Raw genomic sequence first — 22,207 nt, 5'->3', positions numbered from 1 at the left:
AATCGCTTCGCCAGGCCGTCGCCCGGGGTGGTAGTCGAGCGATCGACTCGTCTACCCGAGGACGTGTAGTCCTCAGGGTATCTATCGGCAGGCGAACAATCCGGCGAGCAATCCGTCAAGCGACCACCGACCCCTCTCAGGGTGTCGGCAGGAACCCAGTCAGATCGTCATCATTGGACCATCATTCCTTTGGGATGCTGGGTGGGGGGAGGGCAGGGGGAGAGGTATGGTTGGCACTGAAAGCTTGGGGAAGATAATGATGATGTATTCTTCTAGCTACCGAAGGCTAATTTTAGGGACCGTCGCCAGCTGACGTCAGCCGTCGCGGTTCCAAGGGGGGTTAACTTGGCAATTAGAATGTGGGAATACCAAAAGTCAGAAGAGGAGTTTCAAACCAATTAATAGAATATCATCATATTCGTTATAAAATAGAGAAATGAAGATATGTTATAGTGCTGGAAGTGCTGGAAGTGCCAATGGAGAATATATCTCAAAGGGGAAAGTTCATACCTCGGTGCTGCCTCAGGCATCACGGATAAACCCAATTGGGAAATACCCGAGATCTTTAGTCATTGAGAGATGCCGCCCCGGGCGGTGATAACAAAAAGTCGGGGTTGTGTTTCCTTCTTCATCCCACTTACAAGGATATCGGCACATATCATCTTCATAATGACAAGTGCTGTTCCTACTGCTTGGAGACAGGCCTCTGCCTTCTCCAGGCGCCTTTCAACCTATGGTTCTCGAGCTCCTCGAGTCCTCGCCACCGGGCTGCGCGGTGCTCGGTCTTATGTCTCCGAGACGAAAGTTGGCCAAGCTCAGGTCAATATCGAGACGGCCATCAAAGAGGAACAAAAGGCATTCATGAACCAGTCCCATATGGCGCCCCAGAATGTCAAGCTCCCCGGCTCGGCAACCTCGGGTGACGCGGCGATGAGCCCCTCGGCCGGCATTCTGAAGCAGGCCACCGTTATGGACCAGGGCACCCGTCCCATCTACCTCGATATGCAAGCCACCACACCTCTGGACCCCCGCGTTCTAGATAGCATGCTTCCTTACCTCACCGGTATCTACGGTAACCCGCACTCGCGCACACACGCCTACGGTTGGGAGTCGGAGAAGGGAGTCGAGGAGGCTCGCGAACATATTGCCAAATTGATCGGGGCCGACCCCAAGGAGATTATTTTCACCAGTGGTGCGACGGAGAGCAACAACATGAGTCTGAAGGGTGTGGCGCGATTCTTTGGTCGCTCGGGAAAGAAGAATCACATCATCACTACCCAAACTGAACACAAGTGTGTGCTCGACAGTTGCCGACACTTGCAGGATGAAGGATTCGAGGTGACTTACCTGCCAGTTCAGAACAATGGTTTGATTCGCATGTCGGATCTTGAGGCGGCTATGCGCCCGGAGACTTGCATTGTCAGTGTTATGGCCGTCAACAATGAGATCGGTGTGATCCAGCCAATGGAGGAGATTGGCCGTCTCTGCCGGTCCAAGAAGGTGTTCTTCCACACCGACGGTGCCCAGGCCGTTGGAAAGATCCCGTTGGATGTCAACAAGCTGAACATCGATTTGATGTCGATTTCCAGCCACAAGATCTACGGTCCCAAGGGTGTTGGTGCCTGCTTTGTGCGTCGTCGCCCGCGTGTCCGTCTCGATCCTCTCATCACTGGTGGTGGACAGGAAAGAGGTCTACGCAGTGGTACCTTGGCCCCTCATCTGGCAGTGGGCTTTGGCGAGGCTTGCCGAATTGCCGCCCAAGATATGGAGGTAAGCTTTCTCTCTTTTTTTTTTTTTTTTTTTTTTTTTTCTTGAAATTCCTTATTTCCATTATTACCCCCATTTTTATGCACTGCAATAAGCGTCTATTTGGAATCCTTGGGATATCACGTGTCCTTGGGCATGGTACTCAACTCCAATGACGTCAACTGCAGGCATAATGAGCTGGCAGACCGATGAACTTGAATTTTAGCTCGTCTTCGAAATGATAACTGACTGATCGAACAGTATGATACCAAGCACATTGATCGCTTGTCTAAGCGTCTGAGCGAGGGCCTCCTTGCTATGGAACACACCACACTGAATGGTGACCCCGAGCACCACTACCCTGGCTGTGTGAACATCTCATTTGCCTACGTCGAGGGTGAATCTCTACTGATGGCGCTGAACGACATTGCGCTGTCATCGGGCAGTGCCTGTACCTCTGCCTCTCTGGAACCTAGTTACGTGCTGCGCGCTCTGGGCAGCAGTGACGAGAGTGCCCACAGCAGTATCCGTTTCGGTATCGGCCGATTCACCTCGGACCAGGAGATCGACTACGTTCTCAAGGCTGTCCAGGCTCGTGTGTCTTTCTTACGTGAACTGAGTCCGCTTTGGGAGTTGGTGCAGGAGGGAATTGATCTGAACACGATCGAATGGAGCCAGCACTGATCATATTAATCTTGATTTGAGAAAAAAATCCCACTAGGGACGGCGTTGAAGTGTAACAACATCGGATTTGTACAGACTGAGAATAATCACCTCGCAATTAACTACTCTCTACCTTCCTATTTAAGCCCTCGATGCCTTGTACGTCACCTGCATTGTTTTAAGCTTCTATCTGAGGTCATAAAGAACATTTGAGCAAGTTTTTGCAAGTTTTATAGCCCTCTGGTGATCAATCCTTAGCCAAATGATGTTTAATTAGTCTTAAATAATCTCTCTCGGCTTAAAACCCCGTAAGCTGAAGGCGCTTCTACTCTTTAGCAAAGAAGTTAAAGGATTTATCTACCGAGAGTCAATTCACAGTTTGCGCTTGATTCCTGTCCTTTTAAGATGGCCTTGGTTGTGAAAAAAAAAGACACAATGTGGATAGAAAAGAGCTACACTGACAATGCATTTATTCCTCATCCTTTGCGCAATTGGGGGTAATATGACCGCTGTAGCCGGTCACCGACCCCCTGAGCTTCGAGTCATGACCTCCTCGGGCTTCGTGAACGGAATATATAACGATTCTGCACAGACTGTACGGGCGTTTCTTGGAATTCCATATGCCGAGCCCCCAGTTCAAGAGCTGCGATGGGCACCACCATGTCCCAAATCACCACTCAAAAGACCCATCGATGGATCTTCTTTCAGCAGTCCCTGTCCACAGGTGTATACGTACTCCAATGAGTCTATTTATAGTGTTCTTCCGTCTATGATATGGAACTCTGGCGACATGTCTGAAGACTGTCTGTATCTGAACATTTGGGCACCTTCTTTCTGGCGTCGAGGCTACAGGGGGCTTCGCAGAGCAGCAGTCATGATGTTTATTCATGGAGGAAGCTATGACACAGGAGGTAGTTCTGTTGGTTACTACGATGGCACGAATTTAGTACAGAATCAGGATGATCTGATTGTTGTTACCTTCAAGTAAGGAGACTCTGAGTTTTGTTCTATTCAAATCACTAAACTGTGGGTTAGTTATCGACTCAATGTCTTTGGATTTCCTAATGCACCAGACATCGACCCGTCCAAGCAAAACCTTGGAATTTTGGACCAGGTAGATCTTGAATGTGTATGGTTGATAGTATGGATGAACTAACCAGTTATTTAGCGATTGGCAATCGAGTGGGTATATGAAAATATAGCCAGATTCGGTGGTGATCCAGATAGGATTCTTCTGTTTGGTCAATCTGCTGGGGCTTCTTCAGTAGATATCCATTCATACGCAGTGAGTACCTTTTTATATGTTGGGACTTTTCAACTATTTCCAAATGACTGACCTTTGATAGTACCCAGACGATTCTATCGTTAGCGCACTTGCTCTTCACTCCGGCACCGCTCCATTATTGACTTCAGCTCCTGATCATCAAAGTTGGAATGAGCTGTCTACTGCTCTTGGATGCGGCGTAGGAGCCGAATCCTTTCAATGCATGAGACAAGTCCCAATGATGAAGATTGTCGAAACAAGGGCCAATGGAAGTTATAGCTTTTATCCCATTGTGGATAATGTCCTCGTCTTTTCCGATTATGCCGCTCGAGCTAAAATGGGAAAATTGGCACAATTGGTATATGTTTGACAGTGATCTTTCTTTTATGTGTCTTACTGGGCTAACCTTGTTTGGAACCCTAGCCAACATTGGGAGGGGGTAATGAGCGTGAAGTCACGGCTTTCTTACCGTTAAATGAAACATCCGTTGATGAGACAACAATCTCTACGCTCAGTCAAAAGATTTATAACTGTCCCCTCCGGGAATCTGTGAGGTAAGAGCCGATAAGGATTTCTCACTTTGAACTGCTCCAACTACATACATGTATTGGTCTAATATTCATCCATGGATGTAGGATTCGATTGAGTCAGCATGTGCCAACTTGGAGGTATCTATACCATGGGAATTTTAGCAATGTCAGCCCAACTGCATGGCTTGGAGCATACCATGGGTGTAAGAAGGAGCCAGCCCTTTCCTTGTTCATTTTGATTTAACCGCATAATAGCTGAGATACCTATTGTCTTTGGAACCTATGACACGTTCGGGGCGATCCCTCCATCCGCCAGGGAGGTTGAAGTCAGTGAATACATGCAAGGTAAACCCTCCCAAGATAAAGGCCAGGCGTTGTCTAGATTGTCGAATTTCCTAGGAGCTTGGGTTGCATTTGCCAAGGACCCTTGTATGGGACTGAGCGAGTACGGATGGCCACAGTTCAGCTTTGATGGTAAATGTGCTGTCTTGTTGTTCATTTCTCCAGCTGACCATCAGATAGCGCCCACTTTGGTCAATCTCGCCCTGAATAACACGGTCGAGGCAATATTTACTTCTGTCAGTCCGTGGGATACCTCTTGTGAAGCTCCCACTCGATCTGAGTTATGAGTTTCTGGTATACATAGTTATATTGTGGTACAATGGTACTAGGTGTTTCCAGACTCATTTGAAATGTGTCCCATGATTATTTACCGAGCTTTGCATGCATATATGTAGGTGAGAGTGACACAGTGAAGGCTGTACTATGTACCTTGGGGGTTGTACTTGTGTATATACCTCGGGCCTCGGGAATCTTCCGAGGTGGGAATGGTACAATTATTATTAAGCATCGATGCCTGGTGTATTAGGCATATATATATATTTATGTGTATGGTAGTGAGAAAGAAAGGAAAGAAAAAAGAAATGTATAAATATAAATAATATAGAGTATAGAGTATAGAATATTATCTATCATAGAGGATATAGATGAGGTTCAATCTAAATGTCAGCCATGCGTTCCCCCTTGATCAAGGTTGACGATCCTGAGTGAAGCGAATTTGAAGCCAAATTAAGCGAAAAGGCGAAAATGCCCGAAAATGCCTCAAGTCCCGTCTTTTTCCCGGGTTAGGCCCCTTTGACTCGCACTCAATTTCTTTTTCGCTTAAATTGCCACTCCACTGGGGCCTCGCGGATGCACCCAGTCCATCTTGGCAGACTATCATTTGATTGTATAGCCATATAAAATGTACCTAAAATGTACCTCCTTACTATTTGATTTCTATCTGATCCACCGATTGAACTCCTCTAAAACTTCCCCGGGGTCCTCTAAAAAAGAAACGTCTTTTCCCTTCCCCTCTTCCTACTCTTCCTATGTCGGAGTTGCTCAACTCTATTATTATCTTCCTTGTCATCTTATGATTATCTTTATTAACCCTTTTTACCTTGATTAGAAATGGTTCTTGGTACTTACCTTCCAGGGATCCCCGGTGAAATTACGTGCTCTTCTGAAACTCGGTCCGATCAGAAAGAAAAAAAACTCTGACTATTTAGCCATAGAATGTCATTTATTCGATTTATTGGAGAAATTATGATTATAATATAATTCCGACTTGAATCCTATTTCTCTTCCGTCATCCTCCGCAGAATTTAGCCTGGGGAAAGTCATACTTTGGATTCCGAATCGTTCCTGGTCGGATCTTTCTGATCATTCTGATCCTTTCTGGTATAATCCATATAATCCTACTTTTGGATTCCATCTTCTCATCTTCTCAACCTTCATTCATTTGCATTTTATCATTCATTTCCATTACCTTGAAAATCCTTGAATCCCTTTCTGTGGCAACGGGACTATGTTGCCTCCCGTGCCAAATCCTTCCGAGTTTGGAATCACTCCCGATTATGGTTTCCTATCGCCAGAACTGCCCTTGGAGATTCTCCCCGACCCTTATTATGCCAAATGGGAGAACATTATTGGGAATCTCCACTCTTTGATATTAAGCAAACGTCTACAGTCTGCGGTGGATCATCTCCCTATACTTTCTGTCACACACCTACAGACAGACGCTGAGTGGCGTCGTGCATATGTCATACTGGTCTTCATATTGCATGGCTATGTATGGGGTGGCAATTCACCTACAGAGGTACCGGCCCATCCTATTGGTCTTCCCCAACCAAAAAGTAGATGTACTAATTTATCTTTCAAGAGGATTCCACCTCAACTTACAGTCCCCTTATTCCAAGTCTGTGAACGACTCGAATTACCCCCCGTGGCAACCTATGCTGGAGTCTGCCTTTGGAATTACAAGCCGATCTTCTCCCACGAGCCAGCCACCAACTTGGAAAACCTAGCTTGCCTACAAACCTTCACTGGATCTCTAGATGAACAATGGTTCTATCTAGTTTCAGTCGCCATAGAAGCACGTGGGGCCCCTGCTATCCCCGTGATGCTGAGGGCCATCGCCGCGGCCCGCACAGGAAACGCCCAGATTGTAATCGAGTGCCTGCAGCGACTAGCGGAAACCATCGATGAGACCAACACCTTGCTGCAGAGGATGTATGAAAATTGCGACCCATATGTCTTCTACAACCGGATACGCCCTTACCTAGCTGGAAGTAAGAACATGGGTGATGCTGGATTGCCAAACGGGCTGCTGTACGACGATGGCCACAACCCCGAGTATCGACAGTATGGAGGAGGCAGCAACGCCCAAAGCTCCCTCATTCAATTCTTCGACATTGTCCTCGGAGTGGAACACCGACCAACCGGTACAAGTCGCAAAGACAGCGAGAGCACGGGAGACACCAAGTCCCGAAATAGCTTCATCCACGACATGCGCACCTACATGCCTGGTCCACACCGGCGATTCCTGGAGCAGATTGACTCGATAGCAAATATCCGCTCCTTTGTCGAAGCGCGGCGTGGAGACTCGGCGTTGTGCATTGCCTACGATGCATGTCTGGCCATGTTGCGCGTTCTACGCGACAAGCATATTACCATTGTCTCCCGTTATATTATCCTGCAGTCCCGCAGTGCACGTCAGCCTTCTCAATCTGCCAACCCAAGCCCCCCAAAGACGACGAACCTTGCAAGCGCGGCTCCTACTGACAAGAAGAAGCTGCGTGGTACCGGTGGCACGGCACTCATTCCGTTCCTGAAGCAAGCTCGAGATGAAACTGGGGAGCCTGCTATTGATGCCTGGGCACGACGGTTGCTGAGCAATGGTCCTGCTGACAAGAAGTTTGCTTCGCTGAGCAAGGTTGGCGAGCAGCCAGATGGTCATCTTGAGGTTGTTGGTCTCTGTGGCACATGGACAGCTGAAGAAAATGAGGGTGGCATTTGTCACTGGTAGTGATACACATTGTTTTCTTTTCTTTTTTTTTGGGTTTAGTCTTTCAAGCGTGGCATTGCATGTGGATTTATGTACGCCGTACGCGGCGACTTGGTGTTTGGGAACTTGCATTGAACTTATGATTATTAGTATGGTCTATCAACTAGGTGCTGTGCAATACAAAGGATCTTTGTATGGACAATATTCTCATGGACTTGTAGATCAAATCACCGAGAGGGAAAGGCTCCTGTACTCCGTACCCCTGTACTGAATCTAGTAGTCAATCCAACCTTGTAGAACCTTCCAACCTCACCTGGAAAATCTTGGCTTTGATATGACGCTCATCCGTTTCAGCCCAGCGTCATCCGGGGCTTGGATTCACGTGATATGACATCATCCGATGACGTAGTTCATCATGAAAGTTTGTTTGTTGAACTTCGAGATCTTGGAAGATCAGGTTGGAGAAGGAGCTAGAATATGGGGCTTGGATAGCATGGCTTATGTATATAAGGATAGAACTTTCCTGCCATGATGTTCATTATTCACTACTTCATCAATTCATTCTTCAACAATCTATCATCTCTTCACTATCTACTACTACCATCTACCATCTACCATCCAATCATCATGTCTGACAACACCGGCAACGCTTCGACTGGTCAGTCGTACATCGACCAAGCCACTGGTCTCGCCCAGCGTGCCATGGGAACCGTGACTGGCGACTCTTCCACTCAGGTAAGCATCCATTCTAGCCCCCACCCCCCAACACCATACCACAATACTAACGCATGTCAGACCAAGGGTGAATTCAAGAACGAAGAAGGCCAAGCCAAAAGAGATGCCTCCCACACAACCGCCAAGTTGGGCCCCTTCACTGCCGACCCGAACACCGGAGCCGTTGCCAAAGACGACCCCAAGCGCGACACAGGATCCTGGGACCAGACCGTTGGCTCTGCCAAGGAGTCGGTCGGCAACATGATCGGAAACGAGAACCTGCGCCGCACCGGAGCCGAGCAGAACGCTGCCGGTAAGGAGCAAGAGGCCAAGGGTCAGCTCAAGGACTGGGGTGAGGGTATTCAGAACCGCGCCCAGGGGACTCTTGGATCCATTGGTGCTGCTGTCACTGGTGACCGCACCGATGAGGAGAAGTACCGTGATATGCATGACGAGGGCAAGGTCCGCCAGCGTGGTGCTGAGGCCGATATGGGCAAGAAGGGTGGTGTTTAAACTTGACTTGGAGATGATCTCTTGAGTTTGGGTTTTCTTTCTCATACTTGTTTTACTATGATGACTTTTTACGATGGCCTTGCTATGATATCCAAATTGATGCCTCGTTTTTATTTACTTTTACTTGTAACTGTATAATGTAGATGTAGTTTCACGTATTAAACGGATGAAGCCACTACAATGACCTGTGGTACCTTCTGAGAACTACATATGTAACTCTGCCTCTTCCTCATTTCCTTGTAGGGGACAATCTTATTTTGGCTATTTTTGATGAACATGTGAAAGTTACAAGGATCTATAGTAAATCAAGTTTCTATACGGAGTACGGAGTATGCAATACTACGATAGTGACTACATTTCCCCGCAAATGATCCAATTCCCCGAGGATCTGACCGATTGGCATCTGATTCTGGCCGAGGTTGGGCTGAAAGAATCTAGAATTATAGAAATTAATTTAAGTAATTGATTTAGTGACTGCATGTTGTCTCAGACTAATGCGGAGAGATTCTTCCGATCGGCGGGCCAAGCAGGTTAAGCATTTGATATACTCTAGACTCTGCCCTATCTAGACTGTATAACCATTTCGCCCTCTATTTTCTTCTCTACACTCGAGACAAAAATGAAACTCACGACAGTTTTCCTCTTTGCCGCAACAGCCTGGGGTGCTCAACATCATCACCGACGAGATACTACAGACAATGGCATTAACCTGAGTGCAATCTCGAGCGCACTGTATTTGACACTTTTTTTTCTCTAAATATTGTTTTTAAACAACCTAACACCTTTACAGGGAGGGTCTGGTGGCCAACCAAACAACCACCGCAAATTTCGCCAACATCTCGCCGCCGCCCAAGTCTCTCATCTCCGAGATTCTATCTGCTGTGCCCGTATCCGTCATCTGGGAACTCATCAACCCAGCAGAACGCAGTTCCCTCGCCAGTCAATTCAAGGCCGGTACTACCCCAGCCTGGTACAGCGCTCTCCCAACGGATGTGAAAAACTACATGTCGGTGGTCAAATCGCAGATCTCCGGGGGAGCATTGACGGCCACAACGGCCGAGTTCAATGCGGCAGCAAATACAGGGACTGCAGCGGGAGCCACGGGCACTGATTCCAATCCCGGTGGACCGGTGAGCTCAACTTCTAAAGGTGTGGCCGCACAGCCGACGGGGCTGGCCGTGTCGGCGTTTGGGGCGCTGGGAGTGCTTGGACTAGCACTAGCTCTGTGATGGAAGGATCCACATGAATTGCGTACGGGGGTTACTTTGTACAGGCTAGATATGAATATGACTATGATGAGAGATGTCGAAATCTAAAAGACTGCAATTTTTACATATGATATCCAAATATTCTTTTCTTTTTTCTTCTCTTATCTTTTACTTCGCACTCCCGTAGGTCTATACGATGTACGTTGGGTGGAGTTCAAGGTAAGACCGTTACATTAAGCACATGCTTCCTTTTCTTATAGATTAAAATTTAATATGAAAGTATACAAATGGCATCATAGTAGAAAGTATACGGAATACGCAAGGTCCTTTTTAGATCTATCCATATGTATGTAGTAGAACAAGATAGATGGCTTTTGCCGATCACTACTAAAGCGAACCTCTCCTCCGAAGTGGACTTGGTCAGAGCAGGCATTGTGAGACAAGCGAATGGGACTAACCCGAAAAAAAGAGAGAGAAAGGGCACAAAAAGGGTAAAAAAGGGGATCAACCCGACGATCTTCCACTAAAAGACCACATTTCTGGGGGCGGAGGAGGGGGGACATGCGGGGGGGAAATGTTCGTATAAGTTGCGTATTGGATTCTCGTCTTCTCTTATTCGTCATTGGCTTCCTACAGATGCACTTCATCTATTCCTCTCACATGGCATTGCTTATCCCTCGGCCTCAATCTAAAATCTAGATCATGTTCGGGGCTAACGGCCTCGGGCAATTTCCTAGTACTTTGTACGGAGTACGCTAATGACAGTTGCATCTACGGAGTACGGAAATCCAGATCAGCTTGTTTATAAGGCACTGGATGTTTATACTATCTTCTTCTTTGTCCATTTCTCACTCCATCAATAATCACGATATAACGATATAACAACACAATGCGTTTCTCTCGGATTCTGTTCCCCTTGGCCTTGGCCCCGTTGGCTCTAGCTGCCCCCGAGGCTCGTCCCAATCCTGTCGCTGCACCAGCCCCGGTCGCCACGGGTGGTCTACTCGAGGAGCTACCCGAGATTCTGAGCGGCGTACAGGGCCTCTTGACTACCGATAACCTCAACAAGCTGGACACTATCCTGGACGGTGCGGCCAAGTTGCTTGCTGCCGATAATATCGATATCCTGCAGGATATCTTGACCAACGCTCACAGCTTGTTGACTAAGAGCTTTGTCGGGAACACAACTACCCTCATTGAGGATGCCACACCGGTATGTACTGCCCTGGCTGCTTTGGGCTTGTCTGTTATACTAATACACTATAGCTGGTTGATGATATCTCCAAGCTTCTGGGTGGTATACTGGGATCACTGTGAGGGACTGATAAAAGGAACGAATCATGACAATTACTATAGCTATCTTGTTTTATTGCACAATTGAAAGCATTTCTTGAAGGAGTATATATGTATCTACACGGAAATACAATGGAACCTTCAAAAATCATATAGAACAATCATGTCTCTCATTAACGGGTATATACTGGGAAAAAAAACATTAGAAAACTATAGAATCATTCTTAACCCTCCTTCCCATCGATCTTCTCCTTCCCATCCATCCTCTCCTTGAGTCGATCCTGATAGAATTTCAAAGGGTATGCCCGCCATTTATCAGGCATCGCCGGATAAAGAGCAACCGAGAAGCCCATCCAAGTGCGGTAAAGGGCGCGAGTAGTCACCGTCGAGCGTAGACCATAGGCATCACGCAGACTAGGAGGCAACATCTCAATCGTAGTCACCCGCAAGAAAGGCTTCAAAGACTGCACCCAGCGCGGCATATCATTACTTTCACGAAGGTCCTTAGCAAACTGAGCCGCATCCGACGACACCGTCAACTGATGAACCTGATCATCCCAGTAAGACCAGAATGCCTGACGGGATTCCGGCCAGGTACCGACGGGGAGACCCAGACAGTTCACGAGCAAGGCATACTCGCTGTATGCGCGCTGGGCACTGGCATAGTCCACGCGGCCATAGACACGCTGGTAGAAATCGGTCGCGGTCGCGTACAGCGTCGCTGCCATCCACAACTGCAGCGGTGGATGCTCGGCGAAACGATTCGAGCGACCGCTGCCCAGCAGAGGCGGATTGCCCTCCTGTAGGAGGTCGATGAGAACTTTGCGCTCGCTGCGGGTACCAAAGACCAAGCAGGAGATGTAGCTGATATTGGCTTGGAGAGCGTCGATAAGCTCGGTGGCTAGCTCTTTGTGGCCGCCGTGGTTGGTGCCTGCTTCACGGATTGCGGGCATGGCAGCTTGTAGTAGCAGTGTCGCGCCAGATCCTGCGAAGAGAATGCCCTCCTGCAGCATTTTGGGGAGGACTTCTAGTTGTTCCAGGGCATGGAGACGACCTGGGACATTTGTGATATTGCTTGCGGTCGCATCGGAGCCACTTGGAAGGTCATGGGGTTTTTCGTCCACTGGGGAGACAGGGGATGGAGGGAAAGACATGGTGAGAGAGAGAGAGTTTGGTCAATCTTGTCAAATAATTGTCAAGAGTATATGATCCCATTAATATCAGAATCTTTCTTCCCCAGAAATCTCACCCCCGCAAAACTGCGAGAAACCTCTCAACGTCTAAGGGTGTTGATCCTCTCGGCCCATGTGAATAGTGTCGCCTTTTTTGGGAATAAGCCGCGGCTGGTAGCAGATCGCCATCTCCTGAAGCGCTGATCCCTCCCCTCTTCTGCGTCATTTGCCTAAGAAAGCAATCCTGCTCCGACAAGAAACCCGCTTTGTTCCTTTTTGTCTATTTTTTGGTGCTTTTTTCTAATATTTTTCGTACCCACGGGGTCCCGCTTCGGTGTATGGAGAGGAGATGAAGTCCGGGGGTGCTTTTGCGCTAAGATACATATACGCAGAATCCTCCCCCCCTTCTATTCTAAAGGTCACCAAGTCGAGATTGTTGCGATCATGGGCAAAAATACAGATACACCAGCATATTTGACTTCAGATGATGCCAAATATACCCTAGGTATTCATCGTGGGCCATTGATATCCAAGGGTGATGATGAAGGCGCCCAACTTGCACATGTCGAATCGGCCGGGGGTCTGTCATTGGAGACGAGGAAATTGAAGCGCACTGAAAAGTTCCAGCGCCATTGGAAGCGATTCTGGTGTCTGCATCTTTTAGTGACTATCATCTTCCTGGCGATTTTCCTGCCTGTCTTGTGAGTTGCAATGCTTTGAACCCTACAAATCAAATACTAATTGCAATTATAGCTTCCTGGTTGCCATCCCAGCCATCTCACAGATGGTCGTCAATAAGTCCGAGCTAGTATTAGTCAATGCCTCGGTCCTAAACCCGCGACCGGACAAGATTCAATTGACCCTGCTGTCGGCATTGAATCTCAAAATTGCATTGCCAGTGCGCATAGAGCCGATCACATTGAATCTGTTCGTGCGCGACACTGGCGCAGACAATGCATGGGGTCAGGCTAAGATCGACGGCAAAGTCATCAAGGGTAACACCACCCTAGGCGTGAGCAAGATCGAGACGCCACTGACCAACTTGACCACCTGGAATGAGTATGTGCACAATGTGGTGTTCGAGAAGGAGACGGCGCTGTCGGTCAGAGGTGTAACCAATTCATACTTGGGTGTGCTCAAGTCCAAGGTCACCATGGATAAGGATATTATGTCACCAGGTAAGCCGAAAGAAAAACAAATCATATCCTAGAAGGGAAGGGAAGCTGACATGATATTCCAGTGCTGGACCAATTCAAGAAATTCAGCATCTCCGACAGTGGACTCATTCCAGCCCGCGACGACGGCACCAACCTAGTCGGGAATGTCTCCCTTCCCAACCCGTCGGTGTTGACTCTTGATATCGGCACACTCGTCCTTGACGTGAAGAGCGGCGACCTCGTCATTGGAAACGCCACCGTCAAAGACGTCACCATCAAACCAGGCGACAACGTCTTCCCTCTCACCGGAATCCTCGACATACACACCATGATCGATAATCTCGCAGAGGTGCTCGCATCACAGGCCAAGGCCATCAAAACCGGCAACTTGGCCCTGGACACAGTAACCCGAACGGTCACCTGGAACGGCACACTGGTGCCATACTACACCGACGTGATGAAGCAGCTAACGCTGACGGCCAACGTGCCGATTGCCGATCTGATCAAGAACACTGTTCACAACCTGCTCAGCGGGAATGAAACCCTCACAGATATTCTCAAATCAGGGAGCGAAACGAGCAAGCTACTAGGAAACCTTTCGAGCGGTGATGACAGTGACTCTGACAGTTCAATACTATCCGAAACCTCCGCGCTTGCATCTAAGATGAAGACGAGCATTGGGGTGCGTGATATGTTCCGTGACACGAACCCAGTCAAACGGGATTTAATCATCAACTCACTGGCTGGACTGTACAAAAAGCTGTGAGATGACGATCCCATTTCACTTTGGCTTTTTCGTTTTTCAGTTTTTCATTTTCTTTTGGCATATATGTTTTCCTTTTCTTGTCGATAAAGGTCTCCGGGTCCCGGGTTCTGTGTACATGATTGCGAGATGCTCGCTGATGCCTAGACGATACTTGATTCCCCCTTTGGGTTGTGGCAATGGTTCTTTTTTGGATGGCGTTGTGGGCATGCGTTGCTGTCTTTCTATCTTTAGAGATGAAGATAGGTCTTAATGTTCTTGTTTGTTTTTTTCCTGTCGACTCCATTCCTGGGGCAGTGCATGGGCTAGTGTACTTTTTCGTATACATGGCTGCGTGTCCGGGCTGAGTCGGTGCAGATGATAATGCATAAATTACAAATGATATAATGATATGAATTGATCTGGTCCTTGTGTATATATGTAGGTTGTAGGCTTGCATATTTCACTGCAACAGCTTGACAAAAGCACTTGATAAAGAGTAGGTTCATGTTAAATTGAATTTATCTTTTGTCCAAATGACTTGTCCTAGCAGCCCCGTGTCTTTTGATTAGGTAGCTTATTGGATATTCAAATATTAATCACGGAATTGAAGCTCCACTCTGTGGATGTCAGCCTCTTAGGACTTCGTGGTTGTTGTAGAATGGAGCACATAGGAATATAGGGCCGTGTTTATTAATTCCATTGATGCCCAGGGCACCCAATTAACTGCCAGCAACGCTCGATGGTAAATCTGAAATGAGGCTTGCTACCCAAGGCCTCGTACGTGTGCGAAATGTCATTCGTATTGCTGAAATGGAAGCATGCACGACCTCGTATACAAAAGTTTACTTTGAGCTGATTTTAATTTTAATTTGTTTTTGTATTAATATTGGCTATTCTAATAATAATTGGCAATGGCCTATCGTGTATCTGGGCCTCGGGAGACTCTTCCAGAATCAATTCCTTATCTCATGCATATAGTACCCGCGTTTGATACCCAGGTAAAAGGGCGGTGCTTCTTCCACCAAGTTGTTTGAAGGAAAATACGGAGGTGGTGGCTTCAGCGTCGGTGGGAACAGTTCCCCGGGGGCCTGGTACTCTGGAAGGCATGTAGGAGTGGGAAGAGGCCCCGTAATAGGAATTCGAAAATGAGGATCAAAGCTAATGAGGATAAGAGCTTGCTGATTAGGGGGAAGCCCAGGGGCATCGATCGAGTAGATGATCGAGCGTTCGTCTGCAATACTTTTCACAGATCCAGTGCGCGGGCCTGGGCAGAGCAATGATTGTAATGCAGGCGGGGCGTCGTCTGGAGGCCACATGCGCACGCCACGACACTCGAAGCGTTCCTCGGAACCTTCAACAGGAAAGCCATATTGGTCCATCTGGGTGGGCTGGAACAGGCGGTTGGGAGGTCCCTCATTTCCCTCCTCGTCAATGGGACATTTGCGCTTGCGTGACACTGTACGCAACCGAATCCGATCTCGAGACCGTAAATTATCACCGACAGGGTCGTTGACAATGTCAACAAAGGTAGACGCACCGAGATGGTAGCCCCTGTGTTTGGTGCGAGCTGCAATGAACTCATGTCGCTTGGTAGAGCCAGACTCGTACTCGGCGTGGTAGTACCGCCGCAGTCTCTTTGCAGGTCGCTCATCATAGGGGTGGTCGTTCTCAAGGTCATCATCCACAGATACCCACGAGGGGGTTTCGAAGGTGCCTCCTGAAAGAGGTGCTAGAGCTTCTTCTGGGGTAGGAAGTCGCTGTGTGTAGTATGTACGGTGGTTTTCGCTCTTGCCGTCACGCCATTCACGGCGGCACTCAAGTATGACTGGCCGGCCAGTAGTCTCATCCTTACGGATTGAAAGATCAGTCCACATCTCATTAATCGGGCCTTCTTGATGTTCTCGGCGCCACAAGCGACCGTTCCATTTGCGGCCATCTGCACGAGGGGCGTGGCAGAACCAATGGTAGAAAGAGGAATGTACTTCATCGTCATCTGCGGCGACCTGTGTTGAGACTGCATAGAGGTGTTCATCATGTATCTCAAAACACAGTGTTTGCCCAAGATCGCCATCGACCACTCGGTCGAGCGGGAACTCAATAGACTCCTCCGATTCGAGATCCATACCAGTGATAGACCACACACCATCCGAACCATCGGCAGCAGTAAATGTGCCATACCAAATGTAAGATCCACAGTGCCGCACAAAAACTGGCGCAGATGCTGGGATCTCTGCATAGAGCAGGAAACGTCTCTTGTCCTGATGGGTCTGCCGCCATGCCATATTGACCACGAGTAATGCGTCTTCGGTCGCACTGATGTCGGCCACTCGGAAGACGAGAATATCATCGCAGTAGCTCAAGAGCGTAACCCGGTCTTCTACACCGGGCTCTACGGGTCCTGCTTCCAGCAATTGAGGGATCACCTCACGGAGGTCCATGACACGCTCCCTGAACGCAGCACCATGCATGTACAGCAAACGAATCCAATGGTCAGAGCGGTAGCACAGATAGCCCTGATTGTAGAGAAATTCGGCCCCATAGCCTACGCAGGCTACCGAGTAAGGGTCTGCCATGGCAACAGCCTCGTGGATAGCAAGCCGATGCCCGACGGCTTTTCGAAAACCGGACTGGGCCACCAGGGCAGCCTGACCTTCTTTGCTGTGGGGTAAAAAGTTCTGTAAACTGGGATCAGCCTTGTAATTCAAGCGAGGGGTTGGTTTCGTCTTACCTCGACGGTTTTCCGAGCAATCTGTTCGCTTTGTGACAGAGAATAGAGAGCACGGCTAGTGCGGCTGAGGTTCACGAAGTCACGATCGTCCAGCGAAGTCGCGATCTGGTAAAACACATCAAATGGGAGAGTATCCAGACTCTGTATAGTCTTCATGGTTATAAAAGTGGCCAAATAGTCTGTTGAAAGTAGTTTTCAAGGGAGTGTCTCAGACAAAATGGCAATTGCCACAGGGGGAAAGGAAAAAAAAAAAACCGAAGTCCATATCTCAAAAATTCATAAGGAAGGAACGAGATTTATGTTCTAAAAAAGAAAGGAGATAGCAGGGAAAGAGGAGGCGTGCGGCTCAACTCTAGGAGATCAATGGACGTCGCAAAGGGGAATAGTGCGACGTGAAATCCATGGTACCCCCTTTGTACTAAAACCTTGGAAGCTCCCAGAGCCGCAACCTTCCAGGACCAAAAGTGGAAACCATGGATGATTCACCAATTAGAACCTTGAAACCTTGAAACCTTGGAACCTTAGAATGTTCCTCGAAAAACAAAACTATGGCCTCTGGGGCGATTACGAGTAAGAAAGTAAGAGTAGATCCCCGGACCACGGAATCACGCAATTTGGCAGGGGCTCAGATCCTGCTGAGCCTCTTCTGTTTTTTGTTTGTTTCGGATTACGACCAAGACTCCGAAAAAATGCGGCTCGTCTCCATTAGGACTGAGACTCGTGACGTGACACGGGTTAGGTGGGGTCCGCAGGTCCGCATCCAAGATCCTTCCAGTTCTAATCCTATAGGATCTTCGATGCATATACGGCCCCCCGGGTAACTATAGTGTGAATAAAAGGTTACCACTACTAACTAGCGGTCACTATTACTACATGTAGTAATATAAACGTTATCCGTGCTTACACTAAGTTCTCCTCCATTAAACATCATGATAACAGTGTTATTGCACTCCGTACAGAGCCGCAATAATGACGCCTCCCTTCCAAGGCACCGCCTCAGAGGCAAATCTCACGTACGCCCTTTTATGCAAGTTGCCCAGGTCTATGCTTGGTCTCGTTCTTTCTTACTCTGTACTTCGAAATGTTGCTTACTTCTCTTGATTTCTTGACTAATTGTCTTGGAAAGGAATCAGGTGACGACGCATTTAGTCACATGATTAACGAAAAGTCGCTGCCTAACTTACAGCCTCAGGCTTTTGCTTTGTTTCATCATTACAGGTTAGATTACGGAGTACACAATAGACGGAAGACTACTATTGGAGTCATTCAATGGGAAAAACCTGAATTAGAATGATTTACCTGCAGCCCTAATGGTGGATCCCCCAATATCCCCCCAATCTCGAGACGTGTACACCTTATCCATATGTATACATAGAAATTGCCCGGGCACTAATACTTGTCTCAAAGGGAAAGTGTAAAGGTCCTAATTTGCGTGACCCACCCCAGTCAGCCGAATTACTTTTAAACTGTTCAACTTCAACTTCACCTTCTTTTTTCCCTTTCCATCGGGAGAGATTTATAACATCTTTGAAAAATGTATTATCCACCTCCGGGTCCCCCTCCAGGACAAGGGGCACCCCCATGGGGAGGATATCAACAACCTCCCCAATGGCAACCCCCGCCTCAGCCCTATCCTCCTCCTCAGCCCTACGGTTATCATCAACCCCAATCATCTTATCCAGGTCCTAACCATTCCCCCTACCAACCATCACCTTATCCTCAGTATCCCCAATATCCTCACTCTCCTACCCCGCCATACGGCCACACTCCATCTCCTCGTCCTCCCTCCCACCAGCAAAGTCTGAGTGCCCCTCAAAATGGTAAATTCTTCTATATGTCAAGGAAACTTTCGCAACGGCATTAACCATCGAACAGGATTACCTCGTGCAAATTCCCCGAATCTGCCCCCAACCCCACCCCAGAATTTTCAGCAATTCGGTGGAGGTGCTCCCTCAAACTACAGGTTCCAGTACTCGGCTTGTACCGGTCGCCGCAGGGCTTTGTTGATCGGAATCAACTATGCAGGACAGCCCAATGCATTGAGAGGCTGTATCAACGATGTCACTAACATGTCCAACTTCCTGACCCAGAGATTCGGGTACAAGCGAGAGGACATGGTCATTCTCACCGACGACCAACGGAACCCGTTGAGCCTCCCCACCAAGGCCAACATTCTACGTGCCATGCACTGGCTCGTCAAGGATGCCCAACCTAACGATTCCTTGTTCATCCACTTCTCTGGCCACGGAGGTCGTACTCCCGATCTGGATGGAGACGAGGACGATGGATTCGACGATGTCATCTACCCACTGGACTACCGTGTCGCCGGTCACATTGTCGACGATGATATGCATGCCATCATGGTGCGTCCACTGCGACCGGGAGTGCGATTGACGGCGATCTTCGATTCGTGTCACTCGGGCACTGCATTGGATCTGCCATACGTCTACTCGACGCAGGGTGTTCTCAAGGAGCCCAACCTGGCCAAGGAGGCAGCTCAGGACTTGTTCAGTGCATTCACTTCGTATGGACAGGGCGATTTCTCCAGTGTCGCTTCAACAGCCATCGGGTTCTTCAAAAAGGCAGTCAACGGCGAATCGGCCCGTGAGCGCACCATCATGACCAAAACCTCTCCGGCCGACGTTGTGATGTTTTCAGGGTCCAAGGACACACAGACCTCGTAAGTGGCGTTAGCTTTAAAAAGTTAAAGGTCAATAAATAAGAAATCCAAGCTAACCCCGGAAACAGGGCGGATACATTCCAGGACGGACAGGCGCGTGGTGCATTGAGTTGGGCGTTTATTAAATCACTGCAACAGTGGCCACAGCAAAGTTACCTGCAGCTGCTGAACACAATTCGAAATGAGCTTGAGGGCAAATACTCGCAGAAGCCGCAACTGAGCTGCAGCCATCCCCTTGGTGAGTTTTTTTTTTTTTTTTTTCTTTCCCTCTTTTTTTTTTTGTGTGACGCCAGCCAAGCTGACTCGAGATAGATACCAACCTCCGCTTTGTGATGTAATCAGAAAGTTTTTCAGCCTCTTGGGCACTTATGATAGGCACGATCGAAATGTAGCAAATGAATTAGCTGAGATGATTTTCCGACTCCCGACTCCCGAGTTACCGGTGCGGGGAAGCGCCCGTACATACACATGTAGGTTACAATATTGTGTAGTATTTTATGGAGTAAGTTATATGGCTAATATGTACTCTGTACTCCGTACAACATAATACCATGGAAAACAAAAGAACTTGTATAATATAGTTCAATAATAGGTTGGAATACGATGCGGCATCTCCCAAGGTCCGAACTTGTGGGCTCGTTTGTGGCTATGGTTCTCTCCTGTGCTCCAGGTGGATCTCTCGGCAAAACTCAATAGGAAAGTGGTTTTCTCCCCTATGTTGTAGGAAGAGAAGATATCAATGACTATCTAATTAATGTTCCTTCCGATCTACTTTTATCTTGTGTTTAATGGGAAAATGTCTCTGTGATGTCTTTAATGTCTCTGTTTCATTCGGTTCCACGGTTTCTATAAAAAAGTATAGACCCATGGCGCCATCCCCCCCTGAGCGGGAATCGGACCAATCAACAATCAAGAATCCACAGTTCCCGGAGGGAACCGTGGATGGACTGTCTTTGCCCCCTTGGTACGGAGTAAATGTCGCAACACGGGGCTATTTGTCGTCTTTGTTGCGTACAAGGGAGACGTGGGGGATAGGAACCTTGGAATGCTTCTACCGTTAAGAATGTACATAGTACCCGTACTATGTAGCATTACGTCCCACGGGTATGTAAACGATCATGGCTTTGTTCTGCCGCGTCATTGGATCGAAGACAACGTGTAAGATCTTTTTGAGACATCGGATCACCCCACGGTCTTCCCACATGGACAGCCATCTGTCGCTGTTTATACAGCAGATCATACTGTAGATAGTAACGGTCAAAGGCTCGAACAGCTAAGATGTAAGAACGCACTATAATAATATGTAGTACTAGTAATTAAAAAACAAAACAAAAAAGCAAAATTACTAGTCATCTAAGTGTTACGGGACTAAAATGTTGATGTCTCTGATCCACTTTTGGTCTTTTTCGGAATTCCATCAGAATACCCTTTTTTGGCGTTTTTTTCTCTCCCTTCTCTTCTCTTTTCCCTTTCTCAAAGATCACTCACAGCCTTTGGAAGCCATGTTGATTTCATCTGCAACAAACAGTTCCTATTCCTCCAGCGTCTCATCCGGGTCTCACCCTTCTCCATACCAACATCCCCCCACATCCACGCTTTCACTAAACACCCGCCGAGCCCCGATGGCCGTCAAGTACCCTCGATTTTACTCCTCCCCCGTGGATCAGGAAACCGACTCAACCCCTCTCGAAGTCTACGGCCTAGAGCAGCGAGAACCCTCCATCTACGGCAAACCTCCCAAACTCCTCCGTCGAGTCTCGCACGTCCTAGGCGATATCCGCGAAGACATCTCAATGGACGCTCGCCAAACCACCGACAAGCTCAAACGTCGCTCAACCCTGATCTACGACGGGCCCAACTTCAGTGTTCCCCCGTCTCGTCCAGAGGCTCCGATGACATCTCACGGACCCCCGCGATCGCGGCCAATGTCCATCATCTCCTTCGATAATTGGTCTTCCCCAACACGAAGAATGAGCCAGAGAATCTCCCGCCGGTTATCGGTTTTCTCTTCGCGGGGCAAACCTACTACCTCCCAGGAGGCCAGCATATCTTCGCCGAATCTGATCGGTTCATCAACTCAATACGGAAACAGGAGCCAAGCTTCGTTCATTTAATGACCGGAAATATCATAAGATCATCAAAGAAGAAAAAAAGAAGAAAAAGCATCGGTCATCCATCTATGAGCATGGGATCGGTGCTCAAATCGTGCAATACACGGCTATTCGTACATACATGCGCAAGGGGGTGTTCCGGTATAATCATTTTTTGCATTTTTGCATTTTTGCATTTTGCGCTTTTTCTTTTCTGCGCCTGCTATATCCATCGATTTTGGTGGACAGCGATGATTCTGATTTTATTAATCGCTAGTTCATGTTCTGGGGTTTTCGTTTCTACTTCTGCTTGACTTGCGCATAGCTCGGTGTTTGGGATTAAGAATTTTTTGGGGAATTTCTGGATTTTATTTGA

The 22,207-nt window shown here is 48.0% G+C and overlaps 11 protein-coding genes across 11 annotated transcripts; 9 read left to right on the top strand and 2 right to left on the bottom strand.

Annotated features, from left to right (window-relative positions):
• The first annotated feature begins 609 nt into the window (after positions 1–609).
• N7455_009321 (IscS subfamily cysteine desulfurase) lies at positions 610–2,578 on the top strand. The gene is made up of 2 exons (XM_040955817.2): positions 610–1,770; positions 2,008–2,578. The coding sequence occupies exons 1-2, from the start codon at positions 670–672 to the stop codon at positions 2,428–2,430; spliced, it is 1,524 nt and encodes a 507-aa protein (XP_040813643.2). The 5' UTR covers positions 610–669; the 3' UTR covers positions 2,431–2,578.
• Positions 2,579–3,283: 705 nt separating this feature from the next.
• On the top strand, positions 3,284–4,832 carry N7455_009320 (uncharacterized protein; the record flags this gene model as incomplete). The annotated part of the gene is made up of 7 exons (XM_065606177.1): positions 3,284–3,393; positions 3,445–3,523; positions 3,578–3,694; positions 3,756–4,031; positions 4,097–4,227; positions 4,309–4,406; positions 4,459–4,832. 7 exons carry the CDS (start codon positions 3,284–3,286, stop codon positions 4,830–4,832), a joined length of 1,185 nt encoding a protein of 394 aa, XP_065460140.1.
• A 1,220-nt stretch (positions 4,833–6,052) lies between these two features.
• On the top strand, positions 6,053–7,552 carry N7455_009319 (indoleamine 2,3-dioxygenase; the record flags this gene model as incomplete). Its single annotated transcript, XM_040955799.2, has 2 exons — positions 6,053–6,343; positions 6,407–7,552. The coding sequence occupies 2 exons, from the start codon at positions 6,053–6,055 to the stop codon at positions 7,550–7,552; spliced, it is 1,437 nt and encodes a 478-aa protein (XP_040813651.2).
• A 510-nt stretch (positions 7,553–8,062) lies between these two features.
• N7455_009318 (uncharacterized protein) lies at positions 8,063–8,875 on the top strand (the record flags this gene model as incomplete). The annotated part of the gene is made up of 2 exons (XM_040955755.2): positions 8,063–8,266; positions 8,327–8,875. The coding sequence occupies 2 exons, from the start codon at positions 8,063–8,065 to the stop codon at positions 8,756–8,758; spliced, it is 636 nt and encodes a 211-aa protein (XP_040813740.2). The 3' UTR covers positions 8,759–8,875.
• A 502-nt stretch (positions 8,876–9,377) lies between these two features.
• Positions 9,378–9,987, top strand: N7455_009317 (uncharacterized protein; the record flags this gene model as incomplete). The annotated part of the gene is made up of 2 exons (XM_040955878.2): positions 9,378–9,490; positions 9,549–9,987. The coding sequence occupies 2 exons, from the start codon at positions 9,378–9,380 to the stop codon at positions 9,985–9,987; spliced, it is 552 nt and encodes a 183-aa protein (XP_040813714.1).
• An 868-nt stretch (positions 9,988–10,855) lies between these two features.
• On the top strand, positions 10,856–11,283 carry N7455_009316 (uncharacterized protein; the record flags this gene model as incomplete). Its single annotated transcript, XM_040955748.2, has 2 exons — positions 10,856–11,179; positions 11,233–11,283. 2 exons carry the CDS (start codon positions 10,856–10,858, stop codon positions 11,281–11,283), a joined length of 375 nt encoding a protein of 124 aa, XP_040813709.1.
• A 200-nt stretch (positions 11,284–11,483) lies between these two features.
• On the bottom strand, positions 11,484–12,413 carry N7455_009315 (oxygenase MpaB family protein; the record flags this gene model as incomplete). Its single annotated transcript, XM_040955889.2, has 1 exon — positions 11,484–12,413. One exon carries the CDS (start codon positions 12,411–12,413, stop codon positions 11,484–11,486), a length of 930 nt encoding a protein of 309 aa, XP_040813694.1.
• A 462-nt stretch (positions 12,414–12,875) lies between these two features.
• On the top strand, positions 12,876–14,354 carry N7455_009314 (DUF3712 domain-containing protein; the record flags this gene model as incomplete). Its single annotated transcript, XM_040955843.2, has 3 exons — positions 12,876–13,132; positions 13,185–13,609; positions 13,672–14,354. The coding sequence occupies 3 exons, from the start codon at positions 12,876–12,878 to the stop codon at positions 14,352–14,354; spliced, it is 1,365 nt and encodes a 454-aa protein (XP_040813628.2).
• An 835-nt stretch (positions 14,355–15,189) lies between these two features.
• On the bottom strand, positions 15,190–17,217 carry fbx15 (F-box domain protein; the record flags this gene model as incomplete). Its single annotated transcript, XM_040955823.2, has 2 exons — positions 15,190–17,008; positions 17,062–17,217. 2 exons carry the CDS (start codon positions 17,215–17,217, stop codon positions 15,287–15,289), a joined length of 1,878 nt encoding a protein of 625 aa, XP_040813775.2. The 3' UTR covers positions 15,190–15,286.
• A 1,378-nt stretch (positions 17,218–18,595) lies between these two features.
• Positions 18,596–20,079, top strand: N7455_009312 (caspase family protein; the record flags this gene model as incomplete). The annotated part of the gene is made up of 4 exons (XM_040955825.2): positions 18,596–18,881; positions 18,937–19,741; positions 19,810–19,979; positions 20,054–20,079. 4 exons carry the CDS (start codon positions 18,596–18,598, stop codon positions 20,077–20,079), a joined length of 1,287 nt encoding a protein of 428 aa, XP_040813711.2.
• Positions 20,080–21,243: 1,164 nt separating this feature from the next.
• N7455_009311 (uncharacterized protein) lies at positions 21,244–21,855 on the top strand (the record flags this gene model as incomplete). Its single annotated transcript, XM_040955841.2, has 1 exon — positions 21,244–21,855. One exon carries the CDS (start codon positions 21,244–21,246, stop codon positions 21,853–21,855), a length of 612 nt encoding a protein of 203 aa, XP_040813658.2.
• Between the last annotated feature and the right edge of the window lie 352 nt (positions 21,856–22,207).

This window comes from Penicillium solitum, assembly GCF_028829755.1.
Source record: "Penicillium solitum strain IBT 25940 chromosome Unknown utg000008l_segment0_segment0, whole genome shotgun sequence".
In the NCBI taxonomy this organism is placed as follows: domain Eukaryota; kingdom Fungi; phylum Ascomycota; class Eurotiomycetes; order Eurotiales; family Aspergillaceae; genus Penicillium; species Penicillium solitum.
The sequence above is the reverse complement of the archived record's forward strand: the minus strand, read 5'-3'. Positions and strand labels throughout refer to the sequence as shown.

Coding starts and splice junctions, on each gene's coding strand:
- N7455_009321 (XM_040955817.2), top strand. CDS start 670: ATGACAAGTGCTGTTCCTACTGCTTGGAGACAGGCCTCTGCCTTCTCC. Junction 1,771..2,007: donor TTGCCGCCCAAGATATGGAG/GTAAGCTTTCTC, acceptor CTGATCGAACAG/TATGATACCAAGCACATTGA.